General features: G+C 42.9%; 1 protein-coding gene across 1 annotated transcript in view; it reads left to right on the forward strand.

Moving 5' to 3' along the window:
* Nucleotides 1-23,321, forward strand: part of DPF3 (double PHD fingers 3) — a 272,635-nt gene extending 249,314 nt beyond the window's left edge. The window contains exons 9-11 of the mRNA XM_070377597.1: nt 13,444-13,556; nt 21,988-22,069; nt 22,600-23,321. Coding sequence (XP_070233698.1) covers nt 13,444-13,556; nt 21,988-22,069; nt 22,600-22,670 — 266 coding nt within the window. The 3' untranslated portion in view covers nt 22,671-23,321. The remainder of the gene's footprint in view (nt 1-13,443; nt 13,557-21,987; nt 22,070-22,599) is intronic.
* Nucleotides 23,322-23,536: the final 215 nt, after the last annotated feature.

Genomic DNA, 23,536 nt, shown 5'->3' on the forward strand with positions numbered 1-23,536 from the left:
TCCCAGGTTATTGGACTGAAACCTCTTCAAGGACATCTCACAACACTGCAGCTGGCTTCCCTAAGAGCAAATGAGTGAGAAAGCACAAGACAGAGTGTCAAAGATGAAACTTAATATTAGGAGTGATATCCTATCACTTTGGTCATATCATACTTGCTAGAGGTGAATCAGTAAGTCCAACCCACCCTCAAGGAGAGAGAATTACATATGCTTACGAAGAGCAGGAAAGTGAGATCGCTGATAGTCATCTCAGAGGCTGCCTGTCATGCCTCCCTAACCTGAGCTTCTCAAGGTAGGCTCCATGCCTCATTCATGTTTGAAATTTCAGCACCTAGTACAGTTCCTGGAAGGTGCAAGTACTCAGTGAATTAGGTCAAATTCAGTAGAACTATTTTTCTGTACAAACCTCATCACAATGAAGTGAATTGCTAAATCAGAAGAACTCTCAAAATTAGACTGAAAAATGTTTCAAAAAATAAAATGTAAGACAGTGTTTAAGTGTCATGGATACACTCTAAGTCTTCTATTTCTAGGCATGTCTATGATTGCTTGCCAGTCTCACATAGAAAAGGCCAGAAAAGCAAGAAAACATCATTTTTCTTTTGACTTGGTCAGTCCAGTTCAGTTCAGTCGACTCAGTTGTGTCTGACTCTTTGCGACCCCATGAACTGCAATACACCAGGCCTCCCTGTCCATCACCAACTCCTGGAGTTCACTCAGACTCACGTCCATCGAGTCAGTGATGCCATCCAACCATCTCATCCTCTGTCATCCCCTTCTCCTCCTGCTCCCAATCCCTCCCAGCATCAGAGTCTTTTCCAATGAGTCAACTCTTCGCATGAGGTGGCCAAAGTACTGGAGTTTCAGCTTTAGCATCATTCCTTCCAAAGAAATCCCAGAAATTCTGATCTCCTTCAGAATGGACTGGTTGGATCTCCTTGCAGTCCAAGGGACTCTCAAGAGTCTTCTCCAACACCACAGTTCAAAAGCATCAATTCTTCAGCGCTCAGCTTTCTTCACAGTCCAACTCTCACATCCATACATGACCACTGGAAAAACCATAGCCTTGACTAGGTGGACCTTTGTTGGCAAAGTAATGTCTCTGCTTTTCAATATGCTATCTAGGCTGGTCATAACTTTCCTTGCAAGGAGTAAGCGTCTTTTAATTTCATGGCTGCAGTCACCATCTACAGTGATTTTGGAGCCCAGAAAAATAAAGTCTGACACTATTTCCACTGTTTCCCCATCTATTTCCCATGAAGTGATGGGACCAGATGCCATGATCTTCGTTTTCTCAATGTTGAGCTTTAAGCCAACTTTTTCACTCTCCTCTTTCACCTTCATCAAGAGGTTTTTTAGTTCCTCTTCACTTTCTGCCATAAGGGTGGTGTCATCTGCATATCTGAGGTTATTGATATTTCTCCTGGCAATCCTGATTCCAGCTTGTGCTTCTTCCAGTCCAGTGTTTCTCATGATGTACTCTGCATATAAGTTAAATAAGCAGGGTGACAATATACAGCCTTGACATATTCCTTTTCCTATTTGGAACCAGTCTGTTGTTCCATGTCCAGTTCTAAGTGTTGCTTCCTGACCTGCATATAGGTTTCTCAAGAGGCAGGTCAGGTGGTCTGGTATTCCCATCTCTTTCAGAATTTTCCACAGTTTATTGTGATCCACACACTCAAAGGCTTTGGCATAGTCAATAAAGCAGAAATAGATGTTTTTCTGGAACTATCTTCCTTTTTCCATGATCCAGCAGATGTTGGCAATTTGATCTCTGGTTCCTCTGCCTTTTCTAAAACCAGCTTGAACATCTGGAAGTTCACGGTTCACGTATTGCTGAAGCCTGGCTTGGAGAATTTGAGCATTACTGTACCAGTGTGTGAGATGAGTGCAATGGTGTGTTAGTTTGAGCATTCTTTGGCATTGCCTTTCTTTGGGATTGGAATGAAAACTGACCTTTTCCAGTCCTGTGGCCACTGCTGAGTTTTCCAAATTTGCTGGCATATTGAGTGCAGCACTTTCACAGCATCATCTTTCAGGATTTGAAATAGCTCAACTGGAATTCCATCACCTCCACTAGCTTTGTTCGTAGTGATACTTTCTAAGGCCCACTTGACTTCACATTCCAGGATATCTGGCTCTAGGTGAGTGATCACACCATCATGATTATCTGGGTTGTGAAGACTTTTTTGTACAGTTCTTCTGTGTATTCTTGCCACCTCTTCTTATCTTCTGCTTCTGTTAGGTCCATACTATTTCTGTCCTTTATTGAACCCATCTTTGCATGAAATGTTCCCTTGGTATCTCTAATTTTCTTGAAGAGATCTCTAGTCTTTCCCATTCTGTTGTTTTCCTCTATTTCTTTGCATTGATTGCTGAGGAAGGCTTTCTTATCTCTTCTTGCTATTCTTTGGAACTCTGCATTCAGATGCTTATATCTTTCCTTTTCTCCTTTGCTTTTCACTTCTCTTCTTTTCACAGCTATTTGTAAGGCCTCCTCAGACAGCCATTTTGCTTTTTTGCATTTCTTTTCCATGGGAATGGTCTTGACCCCTGTTTCCTGTACAATGTCACAAACCTCAGTCCATAGTTCATCAGGCACTCTATCTATCAGATCTAGGCCCTTAAATCTATTTCTCACTTCCACTGTATAATCATAAGGAATTTGATTTAGGTCATACCTGAATGGTCTAGTGGTTTTCCCTACTTTCTTCATTTTCAGTCTGAATTTGGCAATAAGGAGTTCATGATCTGAGCCACAATCAGCTCCTGGTCTTGTTTTTGTTGACTGTATAGAGCTTCTCCATCTTTGGCTGCAAAGAATATAATCAGTCTGATTTCGGTGTTGACTATCTGATGATGTCCATGTGTAGAGCCTTCTCTTGTGTTGTTGGAAGAGGGTGTTTGCTATGACCAATGCATTTTCTTGGCAAAACTCTATTAGTCTTTGCCCTGCTTCATTCCATACTCCAAGGCCAAATTTGCCTGTTACTCCAGGTGTTTCTTGACTACCTACTTTTGCATTCCAGTCCCCTATAATGAAAAGGACATCTTTTTTGGGGTGTTAGTTCTAAAAGGTCTTGTAGGTCTTCATAGAACCGTTCAACTTTAGCTTCTTCAGCATTACTGGTTGGGGTGTAGACTTGGATTACTGTGATATTGAATGGTTTGCCTTGGAAATGAACAGAGATCATTCTGTCATATTTGAGATTGCATCCAAGTACTGCATTTTGAACTCTTTTGTTGACCATGATGGCTACTCCATTTGACTTGGTAGAGATCTGAAATATTTTCAAAAGAAAGAAATGGAATACCATCTCAAATTTCCTTAGGTAACTCAAAAACTTAGACCACCCATGAATCCATCTGCTGATTCATGGAAGATCAGCAGTTGGAGGATCACAGATAATCAAGTGTTGATTAATCACTGCTCTTTTCTGCTACTACCATCAATGAAGCCATAAAATCCTCCAGGAAGGTTTTAGGATCTCCACTCTGTACAACAATTTCTTCTTCAGGTTTACTTTTCCAAAGAAAATTCAGAGTCTTTAGCCAGGACCCGTGGCTGGATGCTCATGATGTCCAGAGAGGTCTGAACTGCATAGCCAATGTCAGAGATTCACAGCAGAAACTGATGTTGGGCTCTGGAGGATGATTCAGGCTGGCCTCCGTGCACTGCTGTGGGACAAGCATCACTTTGGCAGATAATTGCCTACAGTCTACAGTTCCAGCTAAAGATTTAGAAAGAGAGTCAGTCTGAGTTGCTCATGTTGGTGACTCTCTTCTTCCACTCCCTGCCTGGAAATATCTGCCCACCGCTACACAGCCAGCTCAACCCGGATCTAGTATTGCTCATGAGTAAAACCTTTTCCAAGGCCTTGGCTGCCTCCAGATTCACTGGCAGTCCATTTGTACAGGCCCGACTTATTGCATCTGGAGAAGGCAATGGCACCCCACTCCAGTACTCTTGCCTGGAAAATCCCATGGATGGAGGAGCCTGGTGGGCTGCAGTCCATGGGGTCCCGAAGAGTCAGACACAACGGAGTGACTTCACTTTTACTTTTCACTTTCATGCATTGGAGAAGGAAATGGCAACCCACTCCAATGTTCTTGCCTGGAGAATCCTAGGGATGGCAGAGCCTGGTGGGCTGCCATCTATGGGGTCACACAGAGTCGGACACGACTGAAGTGACTTAGCAGCAGACTTATTGCATCAGTTGGGTGTTATAATTAATGAAAAGTTGAGCACTTTCAGTGTCTAGATTTCTTGTGCTTTTTGTCACGGTATTGGTCTAGGAGTGGGCTAGGAGTGGGCTAGGAGTGGGCTATTTCAGTGGAAGAGTTGCCAGAAATTGTAGCAGAACTGATTATTTACATTTCCTTCTTAGTTTCTTTTACTCTGAGTATCAGCTGGCAAACTTTAGAAGGCTTGTTTTGTCCAACCAGATGGACGAAATTTGGATCAAGAATATCTCTAAAAATAGTGTTGATGAGTGGCATAGGCAGAGTCACAGCTTCCTGGATAGTAGAGTCCTATCCTTTCATTAATATGTTGGAAAACTAATGTGCTAGAGACAAAGTGACTTGTCTCAGGGACTCAGATGCTGCATCATATCTCAAATTGTGGTACTTGCTCCATGAGGGCAGGTTTTGATTTTCCCACTGCTGTATCCCCAGTGCCTAGAAGAGTGCCTGCCACAATTATTTAGTCAACAAATACTGTTGAGGGAATGAGCAAATGAATAAATTATCCTTGGTCCTCAGTTGCAGTGACTAATTAGAGGCGCTGGGATCATTACTGTGGTCATTGACATCTTTCTGGTGCCTTGGTCACAACCTGGGCCAGTCAGGTAAGCTATATAAAACCAGGTCAAGGCTCACCCACCCCCTGGTTTTGCTTTACAAAGACCAACTGCAGGTTTATAGATGAGACTACTCAGACCACACTTGACCATGAAAACTTGGGGGAATTTCTAGGGCCATTTGAGAATGGCACCATATGAAGCCCTTAATGGTTTAGCCCACTAAAAGCACTCCTAATAAATGGTGATCCACTCCAGTACTCTTGCCTGGAAAATTCCATGGATGGAGGAACCTCGTAGGCTATAGTCCATGGGATCGCAAAGAATCGGACACAACTGAGCAACTTCACTTTCACTTTTCAATGTTCTTGCATGAATGTGTTTTCTATGATTATTGATGACAGTGATTGAAGTTACAATCCCTGTGGCTTGCCTCCTGTGTGGCACCTGTGTGCCTTGAGTTTGACAGCTTTGAGAGAGGATAAGCAGACCTCTAAGATGGGTTGAACTTGCTGATGGTAGTGTTTTAGCCCAGCAAGAGGTAGCCGTGGCATTCACCATCATTTATTTTGAGTGTGTTTTTGTTACTTTGGTCTTATCCTTTCTACTTTCTTTCTCCTCTTCATCCTTGTTGAAGGACATCAAAATGATGAGAAAAAGGGAGCCAGGCAGATGTCTCTGGAATGCCATTGTGGTCATAGATTTGTAGATGTCCTAGTGTTAGAAGTAATATCTGGGGCAGATGAGAGGTGAGCCTGAGACCATTGCAGAAGGTTTGCAAAGAAGGGCTGGAGAAGTAATCTAGATGGGGAAGCAGTGCCTGAGTAAAAGCTTGTCACAATACAGGTGCACAAAGTTTGAATTCTTGACTGCTCAGAATTGGTCTCCATCCCCCTTTACAGACTAAGTATAAAGACTCAGAGCCACATTCCCTCCTTTTGACAAACTGGGTCTCAAAGTGGAGGGGGATTGAAAGAGAAGGAGAGAAAGAGAGAAAGAGAGAATGGGAGAGATAGAGACAGAGAGACAGGGAAGGAGAGAGAGAGAATAACGGGAAATGAATGGGTCTGATTGGAGTGAGAGGGTTTCCCCAGGTGGGGTAGTAGTATTTTTTCTCCTCAAATTACTCTTTAGCGTGGATGATTCAGATTTGATTGCACTGTGCATGAATTCTCTATAGCTGAAGCTTCTTATGTATTTTTGCAATATGTAAATATTAGAACTTGTATGTGTGTATGAATATAGAGAACTGCTAGAAATTTGAGCCAAAGTATTTTCTAATGAATACTTATGGAGACTTGTTTTTGGTGCTATTTCAGGTTGGAATTGATCCTATATTTTTTACATAATATGATTTCTATAAACCAGGCATGAGACAGAGGAGCACAAATTTGAATTTTGCAGTTACTTGCCTGAGAACCAGGGATATTTAGGTTTTCCTTTCCTGAGAAATTAATTTTTAAGAGTTCAACATTGATAAATAAGGTAATAAAATATAATTGGATGTTTATAATTTCACAATGAATAAATAATAGACCATGCTACTTCCACAGTTATTTGTATCTATTTTATTTATGTTTTCAGCAAATACCTAGAGAGATAATTTTTTTTCCTGGAGCTCTAATTTAATCAGTGATGTGGCTTAGCCTAGTCCAAATTAAATATTGGCAATAATGAAATAAAAAACTCTTTTAATAAGGATCATAATGTAAGAGACACATGTCCTAGTAGTTTGTAGATTTCTTTTTGCCCAGGGTTTGTTGAAAATGAACTGTGTTTCTCTCACTGTGCTGAGTACCTGTAGAGTGACACCGACTGTTAACTTCTGTGAGCATCTAAGTCACAATTGTAATATGAACTCAATCAACAAGGTATATTTACATATTTTACCCCTAAAATGCTGCAAATATCCTGTGTATGAGCATGTGTGGGTAGCTGTGTATATAAAACTAACACTGGTTTTGCCTGGATATTTGTCTGTGTGCCTTCGCACTCAAATACCACAGCTCCTGTTCACTGTCCCTGGAACATTCTCTGCGTCTATGCACATGCGCTCTGGAAAGACACGAGATGTGTCCTTCAGGGGGCAAGGGGGCATTTCCTGTTTTCAGATGCCTGCCTTCTCTCTCTCTTTTTAAAAATTACTTTTTATTGGAGTCCAGTCACTTTACAATGTTGCATTAGTTTCTACAGCAAAGTGAATCACCTAAACATATACATACATGCCCTCTTTTTTGGATTTCCTTCCCATTTAGGTCACCACAGAGCACTGAATAGAGTTCCCTGAGCTATACTGTGGGTTCTCATTAATTGTCTGTTTTATGCATAGTATCAATAGTGTCTGTAAGTCAATCCCAGTCTCCCAATTCATCCCACCTCTTCTTTCCCCTCTTTGTTTCCATAAATTTGTTCTCTATATTTGTGTGTCTATTTCTGTTTTGCAAATAAGATAATCTATCCCTTTTTTCTTAGATTCCACATGTAGCGTTAGTATACGATATTTGTTTTTCTCTTTATGACTTACTTCACTATGTGTGATAGTCTCTCCTGCCTTCTTTATTCCCCTGAGTTAGGGAGACTCTAATTTCGTACATACCAATCTCGTGAACAGTCTTCTTTCTGAGAAGCTTCTCACACCACACTGGTTTCCGTTTTCTACCCAGCTGCTGAAATAGCACCCTGAAGCCAAATCTCTGTTGTCTGAAACCCCTGTCCAGAAGCTAGGTCTCTGGACATGGTGGTCAGGGGTTACATTTTCTGTTTCAGCTTGTAGGGAAGATTGAGGTCCGTTTTGGAAGGTGGTAGGGTTTCCCAGGTGGCACTAGTGGTAAGAAGCCACCTGCCAGTGCAAGAGATATAAGAAATGCAGGTTTGATCCTTGGGTCAGGAAGATCCCCTAGAGGAGGGCATGGCAACCCACTCGAGTATTCTTGCCTGGAGAATCCCAAAGACAGAGGAGCCTGACCAGCTACAGTCCATGGAGTCGCAAAGAGTTGGACATGGCTGAAGTGACCTGCACAGCACAGGGCTGGATTTAGAATGTCTCTTTATGCAAAGTTCACCACTGGACCAAGTAAACAACTGGGCAGATTTATCGAAGCCTCCTGATAGAACCAGTTTGGAGGAGCACTTAGGAAGGGCCTTGTTTTTAATGATCTGGCTAAGATGATTCATGCATACCACCCCACCTTCTAAATCCATTTTGGTAATTGGTATCTTATAAATGTCCTGTTGAATCATCTCACCCAGGGGACCTGGGAAAGGATGTTACCCCTTCACTCCACTAGGCGCGCATCCATGTTCAGTCATGTCTGACTCTTTGCGACTTCACTCCACTAGGATATTCAAATAGCAATGCAGGTATTCCTTGCTTTAAGAAGACTGGAAATATGGAAAACTCAGATTTTCCAAGGAAGCACATTAAAGAATGATTGTTAACTTTACAAAAGAGATAAGGACGGAAATCCCTAAGTAGTGAGTGACCATAATTTGCTTTATTGCCAGTGTGCCTCTATTTTGTGCCACCTTTGAATTGGAAGGGCTTCCCTGGTGGCTCAGCTGGTAAAGAATCCGCCTGCGATGCAGGAGACCCAGGTTCGATCCCTGGGTTGGGAAGATCCCCTGGAGAAGGGAAAGGCTACCCACTCCAGTATTCTGGCCTGGAGAATTCCATAGTCCGTGGGGTCACATAGAGTCAGACACAACTGAGCCACTATTGCTTTGAATTGGAAAGACCATTACCCACTTCTAAAGATTTTAGGAATTTGTCCTGACCTAAATAAGGAATTCTAGTAGTCAAAGTTTGGGCTTCTGGTAGTTTTCCTCGAAACTTCTTGTTTTGTCCAACAGTGTGCATTATTCCAGTCATGTCCATGGTAGATAAGAAGCCTTATCCTTGCAGTTTTATCAAGGAGATGCCTTCTCCAGTTTGTAGAGACGGGCACAGACAGGCAACTGTTCTGGTGGCACAGAAATCAGAACCTAGTTCTGGGTGTAGCGTTTGCTCCTGCTAACGGCAGCTTGGGTGACTTACCTCTTTGCGTCTTACCCTCCCGGGCTGAGAAGTTGCATCATTGTCTTTCCTCTCCCACTCGAGTCTGAGTTCTGAGTGAAGGAGCTCTGTAGGCAGAGCTGAAGCGACTCTGAAAGTGAAAAAGTGTGAGTCACTCAGTTGTGTCCGAATCTTTGCAACCCCATGGACCAGCAGACTCGGAGCCTTGAATTTTACCCAGGGTGGAGGCTGTGTGAGCTCCATTCCCATTCTTTGGGTTTAAAGTCTTAGCGAGGAGGCTAGTGACTGTCTCAAGACAGGAATACAGAGAAAGCCCATCGGATTTTTTTTTCGGGGGGGAGGGTGGACTTCCAACAGGAGTTTCTCAAGCCCACTTGCTACCGTTCACTGGTCCAAAGCTCTTCTAGAAAATGTCTTCAGAGCTCAGCACACCGGTTGCAGAGGTCTTGAACAGAGTTGGAGTTCAGTAGATACTTGTGAAGTGCAGTTGGCTGCCTGAAGCTTGCACCCCCCCACGCCACCGCCCACCCTCAGGGGCGTCCAGCAGGCTGTGGGGCTCCAGGTCACGCTCTGGAATGTGCTGACCTTCCTTTCCAGGGAAGGCAGCACCACTTAGGGTGTTATTATTAGTAGAGCAGCTTCTGCTCTGCTCTGGCAACACGCCCTCACTCAGGGTCCTTACTGAACAATGACAAACCCACGAACCTTGGCAGTCAACACAGCTGACCGACCACCCTCTCCTCCTCTGGAACACTGTGACCCATACTTGCTGGTCTTACCTTTCTCTGGCCATCCTTCCAATTTCCTCTGTTGGTTCTTTCTTTTGATCTTCAAACAGTTCTTTAAAGCTCAGTACTAGATCTTTTTCTCTCTTCTTTCCTCTTCTTTTCTCTTTTCTTAGATAATTTCATTAATTCTCATGGTTTTAATGACTGCCTATTTAGCAAAACTTCCCTGGTGGCTTAGATGATAAAGAATCTGTCTGCAATGCAGGGGGCCTGGGTTTGATCCCTGAGTTGGGAAGATCCCCTGGAGAAGGGAATGGCTACCCACTTCAGTATTCTTGCCTGCAGAATCCCATGGACAGAGGAGCCTGGTGGGTTACAGTCCATGGGGTCGCAAAGAGTTGGACACAACTGAGCGATTAACACACCCATTTAGCAAAAACTCCTAAATTTATATGTCTGGTCTGTACTTCTCTTTTGAGCTTTAAACCCCTGTATTTGACCTCATCCACTTGATGTTTCCACCCTAAATATCACAGACTTCCCAAATTCAACCTACTCAAAACAGAGTGCTTCTCTCTTGCATTTGGTCCCTCTGTGCTTTCCATAGTCTTCCTCATCTGTGTAAGTTTCACTGCATCCCACCTCTTTTCTTACGTCGGAATCTTGAGACTACTTCTCATCATCTCTCTTTCCCACACTCTGAAACTTCAAATCATAGCCAGGTCCTGCCAATGATTTCTTTAATACTTCTCAAATCTTCACCTCCATCATGCTTGCCTTTCTCCTGCCAGCAGCATCTGTCTTCAAACTAGTTTCCTGGCAACAATTCTTACATCTTTATATTCCCTTTGCCTCCACCCCCAATTCTTTCCTTTGACAGCATCTCTTTCCTTTCTCCCTCCCTCCCTCCCTTTTCTTTCTTCCTTTTTGATGACAATTTTTTTGTGTGTTTTCCTTATTTAAAAAGGTCTTTTCAACTTTTTACTTTGAAATAATTATAACTACATGGAAAGTTATAAATTACATTACTGAGAGGTCCCATGCATGCTTTGCTCATTTCCCCTGATGGTAACATCTTACATACCCATAGTACTTCTGTAGGTATGTAAGTACACTATGAACCAGGTACACTATGAACCATAGTACACTCTGTTCCACAGTACACTATAAACCAGGCGATTGACAGCCATGCAATCACAGACCTCCTTATCCGTGTTACTGGTTTTATACTCACACACATGTGTTTATGCATGTATGTTTATTGTTCTATGCAATCTTATCACATACATAACTACCACTGCAATCAAGGTTCAGAATTGCTTCACCATCCAAAGTTTCCCTCTTGCTGAAGGAATGCTCTTTTAAATCCAAAAAAGAGGGGATATATGTAAACGTATAGCTGATTCACTTTACTGTACAGCAGAAACTAACACAACAATGTAAAACAATACTCCAATAAAATTTTTTAAAAAATGAAAAATCTAATAATCTTAGAAAAACGCACAGAGTAATCTAGTCACTGCCTTGCCCAAAGGCTTAAATGTTTTAAAGCCCCAAATCCTTAATGAGGGGCACAACGTGCCCGGGTAGTCTGACTCTAGCTCGTCTCCGGGTGCTTCTCATCCGCCTCCCCTCCTGCTTCGCTTGTGAGCCTCTGCCTACTGGCTTTTCCCTTCCTTTGAGTTTGCCCAGTTCCTCCATGGCTCAGTGCCCTGCCCCTCCATGCACCATCCTCCACACACGGAATCCTCTCCCTCACCCATCCAGCTAATCTCCTCATCTGCCAGGTGTCAACTCCAAGATCTTTCTCAGAGAAGGTTTCCTTGACATCTCAGACTAGATACGAACCTCCTGTGATTTTTCATTGCCACTTATGATTTTCCTTCATGGCACTTATCACACAGCTGTAAGTAAATAGGTATGTGTGTAGTTTATTAATTTGAGTTCTCTCTGATCAGACTAGAGGGATCTGGAGGTAGGGATGTGTGTGGTCTTGCTCACCAGTGTATCTTTTCTGTCTGGGACCGTGACTGCTCTAGCAGATGTCCAATAAATCTTTGTTCATGAAGCTGGCTGGGTGTGGCTGGGTGTGCACTGAGGTTGTGGAACTGGGCAATGACAACCTGCTAATCTAGGTATCTGCTCCATGAATTAATCATCAAACTTCCTGGGTGTCCAAACATGGGCATCTCTGGCGCAGACCACTCAGAATCTCAAGCTGGTATATTCTCTCCTATTCCCATCCCACTACTCCGTGTGAGAGAGCGGGGTAGGGAACAACCCTGGCCAGCATCCTTAGATTTTTGAGAAGCCATCAGATATCATCTGGATGTTCATCCAATCTTTTAATGTAAGGTCTCTCTCCCCTGGGTCACTGGTATGGTGTTGCTTTGAGCAAGTTATCGGTTCAGAGCCTTGGGGGTTTCTACCTTGGATGGCCTCTGAGAAGTCCTAGAAAAGCTTTTAGGCTCCTCCCCACCTCAATGTTCCCACCTGCTGTTTGTGAAGTGTCCCCAGCTTCCCTCAACACGAGTCTCCACTCTCACTCTCAGAGATAGCTCGGTGTGGTGTGTGTCGCTGGGGCCCCAGATCTGAAGGGTTTGTCTGTTGACTGAATGGACAGAATGTCCCCCAAAGGACCATGATGGAACCAGCTTTGTGAGAATATAGAAAAGGGGAAATGGGGGTCTCCTGCTGAGTTGTGACTTTGCCAAGGAGTGGTGTTACCATGTAGATCTTGATTCTCTGTGGGGGACACTGGGTTGGTAGAACTGCCTCTAACTGGAGGCCCATCTATACTCTTCTCCTTTGGAAGCTTACAATCCTTCATGTGATAGAGGCCAAGCAATTCATGATATGGTGGATTTGGCAGAGTTGGAAGCTCTGGAGAAGGGTGAACCCCCAGCAATAGGCAAACTGTCCATTCTTTTGTGACAGTGTCTGTAACAGGCTTCACCCTGAGTGTTCTGCCTTCTGATTCACAACCCTGAGTGACCTGGGGACCTCTTCCAGTTTTCCCGTCCCTGTCAAACAGAAGGTCAAAGGCTTCGCATTCTGGGGCTCACAGTTGTTCTCTCGCTGCTGGCCTCTGTCTTTTGGGTGAGCTGTAACTGAGGGTAGAGCTCAGCCCTGCAGGCCAAGCCTCTGGTGTAGGACCACTGGGGCTGGGGCTCTAAGGTCACATTAATGTCCTTCCCTGCTCTTGCTATTGGCTTGGCTGACATGATATTTGGGATGAAGAGAAGAGTTCAGGACAGACCTGGACATCCTTGCAACGATGCTCTACTTTTCCAGCCTCCCTGCTCTTCCTGTGCAGGGTGTGGACTTCTGCTGGTCCCCTGGTCGTGGGCACGGAGGGACACTTTAGGTGGCAGTGCAGAGCCTTCCAGTGCCCCTGAGCTCTGTCCCTGGGAGGCTCACACGCTCTCTCTGGTCTCTTCCCCTGTACCCTGAGGCAGCATGAACAACTTTGCAGGTCAGAAGGATCAACTCCAAATAGCTCTTATGTTGCTGCCACCACAGCTGATGCTGGGGAGATGATGTTGCTGACTCTCATAGCATCGCCTTGTGCTGTGTGATTTCCTTTCTCATTCTCTATGATCACCACTTTCGGTCTTCATCACCTGGTTACACCTCTGGGGGGACGCGGCTCTTAGGGCAAGAGGACTTGGGTGACATCTCCCCCCAGCAAAGGGTTAATCCTCACTCCTCTCTTTGGGCATTGATCTACTGTAACTGTGGGTGGTGGTGAAGAAGGCGGGTAGGGTCCCGTCCAGGCCCCCAGTTTGCTTCCCAACACATGCTACCCCACCCTCCCTCCAAGTGAGGCATAATGTTGTGTTGAGGGGGTGACAGGTCAGACCCCTGGCCTTAATGCTGCCATTTCTGCTTCCTCCAGGTCACCCCACCTGCCTGCAGTTCACCCTGAACATGACCGAGGCTGTCAAGACCTACAAGTGGCAGTGCATAGAATGCAAGTCCTGCATCCTCTGTGGGACCTCGGAGAATGATGTGAGTGTGGGTTTCCCACATGGGAGGGGAAATCCAAGGGGCTGGGAGTCCTGTGAGGATGGAGAGGAAGGTGGGATTCTCATCCCTGGGCTCCTGGGGAAAATATCCATCAGGACCCTTCCCCCCTTGACTTTTGCCTTGAGGACCCTTGGGACCCTTGTGCGACAATGACCTTGGCTACTCTTTGTGCCTTTAGAAACAGGTGCAGGAGGTAATGGCCAGAGACTGCCTTGCTGGCCTTTAGCCCTGAAGGGGTCAATGGTAGACAATGGTGCCCATCGCTTACTGTTGGGATGTGCTTGGGTTTTTACACCACGTTCTGGAATGTGTCATGTCATTTGGTCTAAATATTAAGCATAATAAATGCAGAATTAAAAAACACACTTTTTTATGGAAAATTTCAAACATATACAAAGATAGAAAAGATAATGAGACTTGTGTACCCCATCACCAGCTTCAACAATGATCAGTACATGTCCACTCTTATATTGTAAATGTTGCCACCTCTTTTGCATGAAATCATAATGCTAGTCATAATATCATTTCACCTGACAATATTCCATACATATCTCAAAAAGATAAAGACTACTTTTTAAAAGATTGTGAATATAATTTTTACAAGTTGAAAACATATAAGGATTTACTTTTTAACAAAAATAACCAAAATATTAGCATAGATTTAAGAAATCAATAATTAATATAATCAAACATCCAGTCAATATTTCTATTGCCTTGATTGTCTTAAACATTGTCTTAATTATCTTAAATTGTTTCCAAATGTTTTTATTATGGTTTATTTGAATTGGGATTCAAATAAGGCCCATGCATTGCCAGTTAATTGGTATGTCTTTAAAGTTTCTTTTAATACAAAGGGTTTCCCTTCAGTTTGCTCTTTTTTCCCCCTTTGATTTTTTTGTTAAATAAATCAGTTTACTTGTTCAATAGAGTTTCCCGTGATTTTATTTTACTGACTGTATTCCTATGGTGGTGTCTGACATTTTCTTCTGTCTCTTTTGTTTCTTGTACGATGGTGCTTAGAGCTAGAGGCTTCATCACATCCAGGTTCTCTCTTTTTCTCTGCCTCTTTAGTATATAAAAATAGTAAGACTACTTAATAAACAGTGGTGTATACTTTCATCACGAGGTACGTAATACCTGGTATCTCTCTTTTTGTGAAGGTAGCAACTGTTGGTGATCTTCAAACATTGACTATTTTATTCGTTCAGTTCAGTTCAGTCACTCCGTCGTGTCCGAGTGAATTGTAGCACGCCAGGCCTCCCTGTCTATCACCAACTCCTGGAGTTCACCCAAGCTCATGTCCATCGAGTTGGTGATGCCATCCAGCCATCTCATCCTCTGTTGTCCCCTTCTCCTCCTGCCCTCAATCCCTCCCAGCATCAGAGTCTTTTCCAATGAGTCAACTCTTTGCATGAGGGCCAAAGTATTGGAGTTTCAGCTTTAGCATCAGTCCTTCCAAAGAACACCCAGGACTGATCTCCTTTAGAATGGACTGGTTGGATCTCCTTGCAGTCCAAGGGACTCTCAAGAGTCTTCTCCAACACCACAGTTCAAAAGCATCAATTCTTCAGCGCTCAGCTTTCTTCACAGTCCAACTTTCACATCCATACATGACCACTGGAAAAACCATAGCCTTGACTAGAAGGACCTTTGTTGGCAAAGTAATGTCTCTGCTTTTCAATATGCTATCTAGGCTGGTCATAACTTTCCTTGCAAGGACTAAGCGTCTTTTAATTTCATGGCTGCAGTCATCATCTGCAGTGATTTTGGAGCCCAAAAGTATAAAGTCTGACACGGTTTCCCCATCTATTTCCCATGAAGTGATGGGACCAGATGCCATGATCTTCGTTTTCTCAATGTTGAGCTTTAAGCCAACTTTTTCACTCTCCACTTTCACTTTCATCAAGAGGTTTTTTAGTTCCTCTTCACTTTCTGCCATAAGGGTGGTGTCATCTGCATATCTGAGGTTATTGATATTTCTCCTGGCAATCCTGATTCCAGCTTGTGCTTCATCCAGCCCAGCGTTTCTCATGATGTACTCTGCATATAAATTAAATAAGCAGGGTGACAATATACAGCCTTGACGTACTCCTTTTCCTATTTGGAACCAGTCTGTTGTTCCATGTCCAGTTCTAACTGTTGCTTCCTGACCTGCATATAGGTTTCTCAAGAGGCAGGTCAGGTGGTCTGGTATTCCCATCTCTTTCAGAATTTTCCACAGTTTATTGTGATCCACACAGTCAAAGGCTTTGGCATAGTCAATAAAGCAGAAATAGATGTTTTTCTAGAACTCTCTTCCTTTTTCGATGATCCAGTGGATGTTGGCAGTTTGATTTCTGGCTCCTCTGCCTTTTCTAAAACCAGCTTGAACATCAGGAAGTTCACGGTTCATGTATTGCTGAAGCCTGGCTTGGAGAATTTTGAGCATTACTTTCCTAGAGTGTGAGATGAGTGCAATTGTGTGTTAGTTTGAGCATTCTTTGGCATTGCCTTTCTTTGGGATTGGAATGAAAACTGACCTTTTCCAGTCCTATGGCCACTGCTGAGTTTTTCAAATTTGCTGGCATATTGAGTGCAGCACTTTCACAGCATCATCTTTCAGGATTTGAAAGAGCTCAACTGGAATTCCATCACCTCCACTAGATTTGTTCGTAGTGATGCTTTCTAAGGCCCAGTTGACTTCACATTCCAGGATGTTTGGCTCTAGGTGAGTGATCACAGCATCGTGGTTATCTGGGTCATGAAGATCCTTTTTGTATAGTTCTTCTCTGTATTCTTGCCACCTCTTTTTAGTATCTTCTGCTTCTGTTAGGTCCATACCATTTCTGTCCTTTATCGAGCCCATCTTTGCATGAAATGTTCCCTTCGTATCTCTAATTTTCTTGAAGAGATCTCTAGTCTTTCCCATTCTGTTATTTACCTTTATTTCTTTGCATTAATTGCTGAGGAAGGGTTTCTTACCTTTCCTTGCTATTCTTTGGAACTCTGCATTCAGATGCTTATATCTCTCCTTCTCTCCTTTGCTTTTCACTTCTCTTCTTTTCACAGCTATTTGTAAGGCCTCCCCAGATAGCCATTTTATTAAGGATTGTAAATAGTGATATTCTTAATCTATGATTTCTTCTTCTTTGTTTAATAGCTGGAGTAATTCTATAAAGAGAAACTTCCAAGCCTTGTATTTGGTTACCCTCAGCTATAGATTATTTAGAAAAAGCAGGATAAACACTTGATTCTTTTCCTTCATCAGTTTTCAAAATAAGGGAGTGGATTCAACACCTATTCATGATCACAATACTCAAGAAAATAGAAATTGTGGGATACTTTCTTAACATGATAAATTTTTCATATCTTAGAACTAAAGCCATTATCTTATTTAATAGAGAAATGCTAGAGGCATTTCTAAGATCAGGAACCAGGTAAGGATGCCCACTAATGCTATTACTACTCATTACTCTAGAGATATTAGCTAATGCAACTAGGTAAGAGATAAAAATAAGTACAATAAGTACTTGAGATAACAATAAGTAACAATAAGAATGGTAACAAATTAGAAAGTTTTTCTCTATTTCATAAACTATGATAGTATATCCGGGAAGCTCTAGAGAATCAACAATAAAGCTAACTCAAACATTAAAGGTAACAATATATAGAATTATCATACAGAAATTAATAGCCCTCATATGCACAAATAATAACATTATTTGTGTTAGAAGACATTATGGTAGAGAAGCTCCACTTACAAAAGCAAAAAAGGAGAAATATTTAGAAATAAACTTAGCTGTAAGTACATAAGACCTAAATAAAGAAAAATTTTAAATGCTTTTGAAAAGACATAGAAATAGATTTGAACAAATGAAGACGTGGTATGATCTCGGAGAAGGCAATGGCACCCCACTCCAGTACTCTTGCCTAGAAAATCCCATGGACGGAGGAGTCTGGAAGGCTGCAGTCCACGGGGTCGCAAAGAGTCAGACATGACTGAGCGACTTCACTTTCTCTTTTCACTTTCATGCATTGGAGAAGGAAATGGCAACCCACACCAGTGTTCTTGCCTGGAGAATCCCAGGGACGGGGGAGACTGGTGGGCTGCCGTCTATGGGGTTGCACAGAGTCGGACACGACTGAAGTGACTTACCTTTCCTTACGATCTTGGAAAGAATGAAGCCTCAAATTGTAAAGATTTCAGTTCTTCCTAAGTTAATTTATAAATTTGATTTAAACCCAATAAATTCATCAACATGCTTTTTAATGGAACTAGACAAGTTGATTCTAAAATTCATGTGGAAAAAATGCAAGATTAGCCAATGAAACACTGAAAGACAACAAATTATGAAGGGAGTCTACCCCTACCAGACATTAAAACACACTATAATGCCTCTGAGATTAAAACAATATGGACAAAAAGACCAGTGGAATGGAATAGAAAACCCACAAATCAACCCAATTACATATGGACATTTAGTGTAAGATAAAAGTCTGGTATTCCCAGTGGCTCAGATGGTAAAGAATCTGCCTGCAATGTGGGAGATCCAGGTTTGATCCCTGGGTTGGGAATACCTGCTGGAGAAGGGAATGGCAACCCACTCCAGTATTCTTGCCTGGAGAATCCCATGGACAGAGGAACTCGCTGAGCTATAGTCCATGGGGTTACAAAGAGTTGGACACAACTGAGCAGCTAACACACTAACACACACACACAAAAGTTGTATCTAAAATTATTGGATCAAAGATAGACATTTTCATGAATGGTACTGGGACAATAGGATGACCATTTGGGAAAAGATAAAATTAGGTCCATATCTTGTGTAATACAGAATAGCAGTCTTCATGTGAACTGGGGATATACATATAAAAAGTAAAACCATATTAGTATCAGAAGAAAACATGGATGAATTCTTCTCTAATCTAAATATAAGGTGAGATTTTCTGTGATTCAGAATTCGCTAGGAATAAAAGAGAATGTTGACAAATCTGACCACATAAACATCTGCATACTAAAAAACAGAATAACATAAATAGATTACTGACAAACTGGGAGAAAATATTTGCAGCATATACTACAGATAAAGGAGGCAACATATTATACATAAAGGACCCTTAATGTTTGAAGGGCAAAGGATCATAAACTTGATAGAAAATGGGGAAAATGTGAAAGATAGTTCACAAAAGATATAAAAATGACCCTTACACATGTGGGGAAAAATGGTTTGAACACATTCATAATTAAAGAAATTTAACTGTAAACAAAATTGAGATATCCTTTCTTACCCATAAAATTAGGGGAAAAAAGTATGACAGTATATTCTGTTGATGAAGTTGTGGGAAAGCTGGCACCCTTATGCATTGTCAGCCGGAAGACAAAGTGGTACCACCCTCTGTCCTACCAGTACCGAACACAACCACCATGCACTTACCTTTCGACTGGGCTGTCTCACCTATCCTATCCTAAAGATACACCCATAACACTGTGAAAACACCCATATGCATAAGGTTCTTCACATTGCTTATATTTGTAAGATATTGGAAATGACCTAAATGCTCATACACAGTATGAGTGGATAAAGGATGGCACAATGAAGTACTGTAAAGCGAAAACAACATAAGAGCATCTTTATGAATTAATATGGAGTGACTTCCAGGATATATTGTTAAATAAAAAAGCAAAGTAAAAATATTATCTATAGCACATGGCCATTTTTGTAAGAAAGGCATAAGAAAATATACATATATCTTTTTAACTGTGTAAGAGAAATAGAAGAAGGATAAAGAAACTAGAGAGACTGGTTATTGTCAGAGTGACTGGTTATTGTCAGAGTGGGTGGGAATGTACATCCCAGAAAAGGATTCCCATTCTACTGGAACTGTAGCCATACGTGAATTCTTGTTCTTAAATACTTAGAACTGTAGCCATACATGAATTCTAGTTCTTAAATACTTAGGAGCAAGAAACCCTTAAAATGTGTTTCTCATGGGGGATAGCATGGGCTGGGTTTTTTTTTTTTTGTAATATTGGCAGGCAGTTATCTGAGAAGCAAATGGAAAAGAAGAGATTATGGTGCTAGACAATTATCAACCTATGAATGATACATTTAAACCTACAGATACCTTGGTTTCCCTTTGAGAAAGTCTAAACCAGGATATCCTGTCTTCTTATAAAAGTAGGAGTTGTCAGTGTATTTCAGATATTAGTAATATTGTTTCTTGTCTCTCCCTGTTTCTTGTCCCTCTTCTAACTTGTTTTCCCTCATATCATCCCTAAATCATATTGCAATTTAGCTTACTTGAGTTCTGACAATAATGGTGTAACCCTTGGAATAGATTCTCATTTTCATCCTACATTTCCAACTGCTGCTTCCTAGCCTCTTTTTTGTCTGCCTGTCCTTAACTTTGGTGTTCCCCAAGCCTCTACTCTTGATCTTCTCCTCAGTAACTTTTTTGAGTTCTTGGTTTTTCAGAAAATTCAATGAAAGCTATGGATTTACTTTTTCCTTAGAAAAATCTACATTTGGACTTATATGCAAAATTGTACTTTTAATTTCAAGAAGTTCATGGATACCTCTCCATGAGCACAAGTTCAAAAACATCTGCTTTCACATACTCTGGGCTTCCTCTCCCAAGACCTTAATTGCCATCTCATCACCAAAGACTCCCTAACCCATATCTCGTGCTCAGGCCTCTCTCCTGATCTCCAGCTGCCTTCAGGGCATCCTCACCAGGTGATCTGTAGATCTACAGAACATGTTTATAGCTGAAGTTGCCTTCTGCCTCCCACAGGCCTGCTCTTTTGCTCATGGCTTAATGGATGGCTACCTCATCTGGCTTGCTGACCAAGACCACAACCTAGGAGACACCCTTGATTTCTTCCTTTTCACTATCTACAGCTAATCAATGACTCTCAAATGGAAGCAGGCCCCTTTTCTCTCCCCTAACCCACAACCCTAGTTCAGACCATCATCATATGTTATCTCTTACCTGATGACTACAGTAGCCTCCTAAGTGGTCTTCCGGCCTCAAGAACCAATCTCTCTCCACCTGGGCATCTATTCTGATACAATAAGATACAGCAGCTAGTGAGATCTTTCTAAATTGCAAGTCTAACCATGTCACTCCTCTGTTGCTAACCCTTTGAAAGCTTCCCATTGTGTCCTATTGAAAGGTCTTAGCATGATAAAAAAAGAGATCTTTCATGGTCTCTCCTGCCTCACTGCTTGCTCACAGGGGTTTCCAACTTCTATATCTACTTTTTCCAGGATCTCTAAACTGGGGAAAGCCAAGGTGAGATTTGATACAAAACTTTGCAGACATTTTATAAGCCATCAAAGCAGACCCAAAGATAACTGAATAGAACAGGGCTGAACCTGGAGGATGGGGTCCAGGTCACAAACGCCTACGGAGTAGCTCCTATGCATGGAAGTTCTGAAGGAGATGTGGAGATGAGTAAGACAAGGTCTGCCCCAAGGGCTGTGCAACCTGTACAGGCATGGACAAAAGAGCCGTGTTCCAAACGGACTGTGTGCAGACATCTACCACATGCCAGGCTTGGCAGCATAAAGTGCAGTTAAATGTCATAAGAAAGCTAAAGTACATGAGGATGCAAGAGGGGTCAGAGAACTTCCATTTGAGTAGATTAGTGAAGTTTTTGTAGCAGAGAAGTGTTTGAAGACTTGAAGGGTGGTTAGGGAATAGTCCAGAAGAGAAGGGGCCAGGGACTGGGAGAGCCTTCAAACAGAGAGAACTACATGAGCAAAGATGTCAACTGCGTCCTTGGAAGTTAACCACCGTGCCGGAAAGGCCTATTCTCATCTGGTCTCCAACCTCCAGCCTCCAAGGAGGCTTTTAGGAGCTGACAGGTGGCATAATATCACTTGCATTTCTCTGGTAATGAAACCCTGAAAAGGTTCTGAGGTGTTATGGATGTTACAAGCAAGTATGCTGCCCATTTCATAAATGGAAAGAGTGAGGTCCAGAGCAACTAAGATTTACAAACATTTAAAGTACTGTCTATTCACTAGGCAAATATCCTGAGGAATACAGAAATGCATTAAATTAATTTTCTATCCTTATGGAGGCAGAATTGTTGGTGATGTGAGTTCAGAAGCATAAAGAATCCCTTTAGGCTTGGATGTGAGATGGTGGGCTAGGGGGGATTCTTGGAGGAGGAATGATTTGAAGAGAACACTTACGTGGGAGTAGGGTTTGCGTAGTTCAGAAGACAGATGGGGGAATTCCAGGTGTGGGCAAAGCACGTGGCTGTTCAGAGGGAAGCAAGGACTCCAAATGGGGCTGGGAAATGGGTATCCAGGGAACTTGATTAATGGAAATAAGCTGGTGGCATAGGCCACTGGGGCCAGAAAAATAATTAACCTAAATAATTCCATATTTCTTCCTCTCCTTCTACTCTGTGTTCCACCAGGACCAGCTACTCTTCTGCGATGACTGTGACCGTGGCTACCACATGTACTGTTTAAATCCCCCCGTGGCTGAGCCCCCAGAAGGTAATAATGATGAGATCACCAATAACAATAACAGCTACTTCTACCACTTCCTGAGCCCTCACTAAAGTGCAGGCCTTGTGCTAAGGGCTTCACATATCTTGTCTCATTTAATTGTCATAACCTTTCGAAGTAGGTATGACCACTCCCATTTTACAGATCATGCAACTGAGGCCCAGTTCAACCAGCTGAAATTCCAGCTTGAAGGCCAAGGAGATGTTTCCCTGGCTTATGACTGAGATGGTGGAAGAGGTGTGAGTTTCTAGGGGAAACTGGTCCAGACCCGGTGATGCTGGTTAAGAGGCACAACCGAGGAAGCAGGGTCTTCACTGCTGTTCAGCCAATCTCTGTGCACTATTTTCTGAGCAGTGTTGTTCTGCTGAGCGACAGACTTCAGCACGTTTTTGGAACTGGGACTAGGTCTCTGGATCATGAAAATCAAAATAAAATGGGGCTGATAAAAAGTTTAGGGCCAAGGGGCGGGGCTTGAGGCTTGGGGAGAGGCTGCTTGTAATGCCATCTTTTTCTTGTAGGGAGCTGGAGCTGCCACTTATGCTGGGAGCTGCTCAAAGAAAAAGCCTCTGCCTTCGGCTGCCAGGCCTAGGGTCCCCGGTCACACATATAAGGTGACTTGCCATTGGAGAGGCTGAAGCAGAGCCCAGTTCAAACCCGATCAAGCCCCTACTCCCATATATCCAGACAGACCAACTGGAAGGAGGAATACCAATCAGTAACCACAGAGCATGCGGACACAGGGCATCAAGGGGCGAGGTGTCTGCTTACCTCCTATGTGCAGGTTTCCGTTCTTCAGCCAGCCCCCATCCCTTGTTTCTGCCAGAAAGATGGTAAATTCTTGAAGAATGATCTCAGCCACAGCCCTGTGGACCCTCCCTCACATTTATCCTAGCACCAGGCCCTCTCACTGGCTCCCCATTTTAAGGTCCCATTTTGTGACCACCCATCCCGTCAATCCTGTGTGGTTTGGTGTTTTGTAATATCTATCGTGTTCCAAGAAACCTTCACACAGCCTCCCTGCCCTCAGCTTCATCTTTCCATCCTGAACTCAGCAGAGGAACAAAGGGCTGCAGAGAAGTTTTTATTTATTACAAGCCTCCCTGGAAATTTCTAGACTCGGGACCTGGAGGCCATCTAGATGATGAAGCCCTGAAATCCCTCCTGGTACCCCCGTCTCTTTGAAGAAGAACTTTTTGCTGCTTTCTGCACCCCCAGCAGATATCCAGTGATATCAGTGACAGCCGGGGGGGGGGGTCTCTAGATGGTGCTGGGGAGGGTGGGGGAGGCCATGAGAGGTGGGTGCAAACGCCATGAAGGTACTTCTGAGGCCCTGTCACAGCCGATCAGTATTTGCTGTCCATCAGGAATGGCTTTGCCTGGGACCAGATTGTCAGAGCTAGGGCATCCTTGAAGAGAGACCGGCCACAGCGTAGGCGGAGCTCTGAAGAGGTCAAG

The sequence above is a fragment of the Bos mutus genome, chromosome 10 (assembly GCF_027580195.1).
Source record: "Bos mutus isolate GX-2022 chromosome 10, NWIPB_WYAK_1.1, whole genome shotgun sequence".
NCBI classification, from domain to species: domain Eukaryota; kingdom Metazoa; phylum Chordata; class Mammalia; order Artiodactyla; family Bovidae; genus Bos; species Bos mutus.